The sequence below is a fragment of the Paramisgurnus dabryanus genome, chromosome 6 (genome assembly GCF_030506205.2).
Source record: "Paramisgurnus dabryanus chromosome 6, PD_genome_1.1, whole genome shotgun sequence".
In the NCBI taxonomy this organism is placed as follows: domain Eukaryota; kingdom Metazoa; phylum Chordata; class Actinopteri; order Cypriniformes; family Cobitidae; genus Paramisgurnus; species Paramisgurnus dabryanus.
This window is the reverse complement of record NC_133342.1, coordinates 5,379,387-5,386,368: the sequence shown is the minus strand read 5'-3', so window position 1 is coordinate 5,386,368 and position 6,982 is coordinate 5,379,387. Positions and strand designations below refer to the sequence as shown.

General features: G+C 39.9%; 1 protein-coding gene across 1 annotated transcript in view; it reads right to left on the bottom strand.

Annotated features, from left to right (window-relative positions):
* Positions 1-776: 776 nt before the first annotated feature.
* ephb1 (EPH receptor B1) overlaps positions 777-6,982 on the bottom strand; it is a 326,261-nt gene continuing 320,055 nt past the window's right edge. Inside the window, exon 16 of the mRNA XM_065261984.1 lies at positions 777-4,043. Within this exon, the coding sequence (XP_065118056.1) occupies positions 3,929-4,043 (115 nt within the window). The 3' untranslated portion in view covers positions 777-3,928. The remainder of the gene's footprint in view (positions 4,044-6,982) is intronic.

Below are 6,982 nucleotides of genomic sequence, written 5' to 3'. Positions count from 1 at the left end.
TCTTGTTATGCCATGACATGCCATGTTCTTGTATGTTTTGATCATCGCTATTAATCGGATTACTATCAAAAGTCTTTCACAAAAATGCAATTATCTCAGATTTTTTGCTCAAAATTTTGTGTTTTTGAAGAAACCTACCCATATTTGAGAGGTGATAAAAGAGAACAAATAAAGGTAGGATGAAAGTGTTTTTTTGTTTGTTTGAAAGCAGAGGCTGTTCTTTCATTTGATATATTGTTTGTTTATATATTTTAAGAAGAACATTTTCTGGAAGGAATTAAACTTTTGTGAAGATCATGAAAAATGCTGGCGCTGGCTGGCAATATTTTTTTAAAAACTCTGGCAGGGAAAGAGTTAATTCAATCATCTTTTGGCGTATAGACCCTACGCTTTTGATACAAGCGCATTATAAGGTATACATTATTATCAGCATGTTGAATGCGTTCAAACCAAACTGATCTCACGGAAATTCGTACCTTTTTTACGAGTTGGCTACTTTGTATGAATTCATACAAAGTGAATTGTAAAAAAAAACAATAAGGAAATCCCACCCCTAACCACAACACTGCCACAGGGGCAAAGACGAATTGTACAGAAATGTATGATTGTGGTTGTATGAATTAGCCACCTTGTTAAATATGTACGAATTGCCATGAGATAGCGTTGGTTCAAACCCATGACCTTTTGCGCGGCTACCGCAATGCTTAGGAGCTATACATGTTGCGTAATGTTTAATGTACGACAGCGTCGAAACTACACACCACAACAGCTTCATGTCAACTTTTCCAAGGTCTTTATTGAGTGCATTTCAGTACAATAGTTTTCAGAAAGTTACAGTTTCAAACTCTGACATACTCATCACAAAAAAAACAAGTGGTAACTATATAGGCTTGGTGGGGTGGGGGGCTTTCTTTCTTTCGGTATCTACTGAAACGGTGCCAGCTAGTTTCCATGCCATGCTAGTTTTACCAACAGTTCACTTTCTCTCTCAAACCCGTTGACGTTCTCTCCTTTGTTACCCTTGGTTGCCAAAAGTAACTCTTCATCACATCATCATGAAAGTTTGCAGCGCAGAAAAATGAAAGGAGGAGAAAACGCTGGCCCGTTTCAGTTGAAGCTTTTGTTTGTTTCAAACGTGCAGTTTGTTTGCGCTTGTGAAGTCTGGGGTGCGCTCGTGAACACATGCACTCGGCACCACTCAGACGTCGGTTGGCACGGTAACAGCATCGCAGCTGATCCTTCGCCAAATATGCCCAAGACTCCAGAATTTGTCGACATGAGAAATGTTGACGTTTTCCAGGCAAAAAGCGATAAAATTAGATTGTAATCATTTCCGCTCATCATCTCATTCTCTGTCCGTTTCGTCAAACCTCAAAAGAAGGAGGAGGAGGAGGAGAAAGATGCCCCTACAAAACATAAGTGACCATCTCAACAGTGCCAAGCTAATACTTTAATTCTGGTGGAGTTTTTAGACATTAACAAAATCAAAGAGAGACATGACAAAGGAGGACACATTCGGTTTACAAACAATAGCAGTAATGTACACATTCAAATAGAAATCATATATTACATCTGTAATGGTTTTACGTGTGTGCGTTATGAAAAAAAAAACACTGGCAATTATCACACATAATGATTTCCCTCAACAACAAATGTTTAATGGTTAATAAATTGCTTCAATTTTAAATTCATGGTCTCTTCTTGCAAACAAATCATGCACAATAAGATCAGTAAAGTCATTTTTGATGTCACGTTGACTTTAAACTCTAAAAGGTCTCACTTGCTTTGTGCTCCATTTTTTCTCATTCTCTACTACATCCTTTCATCATCTCTCTACAGTCCTCTCGAATCGCTCTTTCTTTGTGCTCGCTCGGCCCCGGCTCATTCAGCCCGTGCCATTTGGGCAGGTAGCCCATCAAGCCCCGCCTTCCCCAGTGTGTCCATTGTTACGAGCGCGAATCAGCCATTTTTCAAGCGGGTCCATATGGCAGGACTGCGGACAGCTTGGTTACGCCCCACCGCGAGCGAGCTGGACGCAAGCCATGAGAGGTACGGGGCGGAGATACTTTGTGATTGTTAATTGAGCTGCTTCTGGTCGATTATACACTGGGTACAATGAATTTGTCTCAAACACCATAACATTCATTTTCTTCAATGCAATACCACTAAAGTAATGCAAGTGTGAGTGTGTGCGTGTGACCAAAATGACAGAAGCTATAAAAATGTGTCATGTTTAACAAAGTAGCAATAAGCTACTGGGTTGCCATGGTGAAATTCATTGTAGCCAATTAGGTGTAACACCTTGGGAATTTCTGGATGATGGATTATGCGTGTGTATGTTACTCTTGGAAAATAACCATAAAACATGAAACTCATTAACTTGGAGACGCATAGCGGCTAATTTATCACGTCGCGCCACATGCGCGTTTATCGACTACTGACTTCTTGTGTTTTGATACTGAAAACCCCACCCTCGCACAAACCTTTCCGTACCGTTAGACATTATTATAGCTTATCGTTTTGTTTATTAAGCTCGTGGGTACCATTGTCTGGTCTCTACAATAACACAACCATGAATGAAAGGTAAATGCGCAAAGACAATTTGCTTAAAAATGGCAACAAAGGGTGTATGTGTTTGTGTGAAAGCTACCAAATGTTTCATTGACTGGATAAGTAGACTGTGCTCAATGGGGTGGTGTAAGACATCTGTTCCTAAAGGGTCACACAGATGTTCAAACTAGACACACACACAAATAACCGGAGAGCCGATGACATGAAGAACGTGTACCGCATTTAACAATGTCAGAGAAATATCTGGAGCGAAGACGATAAAAGCATTTCAGCGCGGGCTGTGTCTATTACCTGACTGTGACATTTCAGTTTGCTTATCATGTAAACACGTGTTTGAAAAACAGATTAGCGCTTTAAAAGACCCTGTTAGACCAACATTAGTACAGCGTATATTAACAGTGGAACTACATTTAGGTGCACCAGTTAATTTAGGAGGCAACAACGCACCTGCCCAACACCGGTCGACGCATTCAAACACTCTGACACGAAACTAACAAGAACATCTAGAAGTAGAAGAGGTGGAAGAAAGAAAAGCTATACAGGTAAGTGTGAAAACACACACCTACGATAAACACCGTTTCGTTTAGTGGCCTGAATGCGTAGCTTTTTTCAAACCTAAAGTATTTATTTTCTCGCTAGTTTATACACAACTAATCGATATTTACACCACATCGACACAGAGTCAAAGTTCATCCCAGTTCATCATCCCATGGCATCGCGTCGACGTAAGCGAGTTCGCTCCTTCCAGAATCGCGAGTCGTCTGGTCCAATCGGTACGCAACATTGCCAAAAATGCAAGCGGAAGAAGCGTGTATTTACATACAAGTCCGTTACACTTCACCTTCAATATGAAGGTTTACTCTGAAGATATACGTATTTATTTAAAGATATACATAATTTACGCTCAGACGGCCGGAGAATGGGAAGCAGGCGTACAGGATGTCCTTTGGCGACGTCAGCCATTCCGAGATCAACAGGTAGAGCAAGTGGGAAGCAGTAGTGATAGAAAATAATTTGAAGAACTGGAAAAAAAACGTAGAACGGGTGGGAGAAACGAAACTACGGGTGACAAGAAGAGACAAAAATAGTCAGCTTCTTGGGTTTTCGCTGTAAAAGAGACAAACAGAGAGTTAAGAGGACTTCCTGTTTCCTGATCTTAGCCAGCGAGTTTACAGACGTCCTGTGATTCCCAGTGAATCCGGGTCCCGTCCGGTCTGTTGGTTGTGTGATCGTGTAAAGTCGTGAAAACTCAAATCAGGATGATCGTCTCTATTCTGGCGCGCTCCGATGGGATTGGGCTCACCCGCTGGTAACTTCTCCGCAAGCTGCCCGGCCCGTCGTCCGGCGCCGCCTGTAGTCATGCCAGCGCGGTGGGCGTCTGACACTGTGTCATCTGCACATGCATGGACTGGATGGTGGTGAGGATTTTCTTCTGATGGCCAGCCAGAGTCACACCTATCCTCAACAAGTCCCTGTAAAGACACCAAACCATATACTTAAATATCAAATGTACACGATACTCCAGAACATCCCTAAAGTACTGCAAGATGCTTTTTACAACCCTTAATGCAAAATTATACTTAAGTCGAGCTCATTTAAGTCCAAGTCCATACCAAGTCTAAGAAGGTCTTTCCAAACTGAACCATATGTGACACGTTTTTTAATTTATTTTGTGAAAGGTTACAATGGACCAACACACTCCCATGGCAATTTAACTGTGCATTCGTAACATTTTGGTAAATTGGTGGCTAATTTGTATGAATCTGGCATTTCGCTACGGTATGTGCGTACTATTCTGAGAACAAAATCTGCATCACTCGCACTGCACTGCAAAAAAAAGACTTTCTTACTTAGTATTTTTGTCTTGATTTCAGTAGAAATATCTAAAAATTCTTAAATAAAGATGTATTTACTTGATGAGCAAAATGACATAAGAAAATAAGTTTAGTTTTTACACAAAAAATATACAATTTAAGTGAATTTGTGCATAAAACAAGCTAAACTATCTGCCAATGGCAGATATTTATTTATTTTTTAAGAAAAAAGAAAACTTATTTTTAGATTTTTTTTCTTATCCAAAACCTAGACTTATTTTCTTGAGTCATTTTGCTCATCAAGAAAAAGCATCTTAATTAAAGAATTTTTTGATATCTCTATGAAAACAAGACAAAAATACTAAGTAAGAAAGTCACTTGATGAGCAAAACGACCCCCCCAAAAAAGTCTAGATTTTAGACCAAAAATATCAAATTTAAGTGATTTTGTGCATAAAACAAGCAAAAAAATGTACCAATGGGGTAAGCTAATTTTTCTTGAATTTGGTGTTTCAAATGTTCAAGATTTTTTTGCTTACCCCATTGGCAGATATTTTTGCTTGTTTTATGCACAAAATAACTAACATTTGATATTTTTGGTCTATAAACTAGACTTATTTTCTTGGGTCATTTTGCTCATCAAGAAAAAGCATCTTAATTTAAGAATTTTTTTCTTGAAAATATTTTTTTTGCAGTGTAGTGTTGAGGTCCACTTAGAGTCCTTACGGGTCCCGAAAACCCGAAGTCCAATCCGAGGGGGTTCAGGTCTAAAAGTTTCACGTGTGCCTCGGACACGGTCGGGTATAATATGGGGTCTCGGGTAATTTAAAATAAATGTTTTTTTTTTTGCCAAACGGACCTGAGACGACCCAACCTATATCACACGTGTGGCTCGAGTCCTTTTCCAACCCCTTCATCTTTTTGCCAAGAGGGCTTGTGACATTGTGTGGCTGGCGGTAGGTTAATTTTCGTTGAGACAGACCTGTCAATCCATTTTAAATACACATTTTAGGGGTTACTTTAGTGTTGTCATCAGAGCACTGGGCCAAAATGGATACGAAGCAAACTGGTTCGTTTCTGTCTGACTGGTGCGTGTGGGACTGTAGACTATACACACGTTGGTGCCAGTTACATTCGGGTACAGTCGGGTTAAAAAAAAAACATTAGACCCTGGTCTAATTTTCTCGGGTGGGTGCCAGATTGGGTCTTTCTTTAAAAAAAAAAACAATTATTTATGCACATAGTGGTCAGGTAAAAAGTAATATGGGGGATTTCGGGTCAGGTACATTTCTTTGAACCTAAGGCTTTATAATAAGTGCGCAAACAGGGTGAATGAGATCAAAACAGGTCTGTTACAGCAGGTGACTGTAGGCGGCCGGTTCACTGCCTGCTTTAAATTACATAAGCAAATGAACAACTCTTGATAAACGCTCAATTTACTCTGCTGCTCTCTGAACACAGCCTTTATACTGCAAAACAGCTGATTAAGAACAACCTGTACTATGATCAGACAAACAGAGAGAGAGAGAGAGAGAGAGCGAGAGAGAGTCGAAGAGAGAGAGAGAGAGAGAGAGAGGGAGTGAAAGAGAGAGAAGATGTGAAGGCAAACAGCATTAGCACATGAAAGCCACTTGTATTTAACTTGCTGTTTATGCTTGGCTTCATACTTGTGTTGTTAATTAAGCTCAGACGCTCTCGATGAGCGGCGACGGCATTAATCAGAGCGTCAGAGACGCCGCTCGCCTCACGATACGCTTCCCACTGCGAACAAAACGCCGGGAGTCATGTTTTTAACAGCATATCCACCTGTTCATTCAATAGCCAAAATCATACAACACATCCACACATTGGAGTGAAACGCATATCCTTCCTTTGCAGTTTAAAAATCAATATTAAATATGTTTGCTCTGTTGGCGGATGGAATTGAAAGCCTGGGGTTCTCTGATCAATGTTCTGTATGTTTTATTCACTTCAGGTGTAAGATACGCAGACTGGGCTAGAAATTATTAAACTTCATCTAAAATATATAATGAAATGAGAGATCTGCTGCATAAGACACACAATTGTTGTAAACATAACAACTGATGTAATGGATGTGTCATCAGCTAATGAGAAAAGGGAGTCGGGCCGAGTACCAAAGCACACTTGTAGCCAATCAGCAGAAATGGGCATGTCTTTGCCTGGTTTGCGTATGTGTGGGAGGGGTCTATCAAAATAAGGTTCAGATACTACTGGGGTAGGGGCGTGTTTGTTAAGGTGATTTCAAATGTCAACATTGGCTTTCAGAGATTGTGCACCCCGCCTTTAAAATAGGGTGGTTATCTTGTCAGAAGTTGAGCTACAAAACAGACAAGCTTTTACTGAAATTTCTAAGATGATGCAAAAAAAATTGCACTAAAAAGGAACTGGGATAAAGTTGCAATATTTATGCCTTACTCGGCACTGACCCAATTGCCGGTGCGATTTCATATTATGATCTGTTTTCACTTTTAAATGAAATGTTCGTGAAATGAATGATACAATGAATGATGATTTTTTTGGTATTTTTGTGCTGAATATTAAAGCGTAGTGTCAAAAAAATCATTAATTGTAGTATTT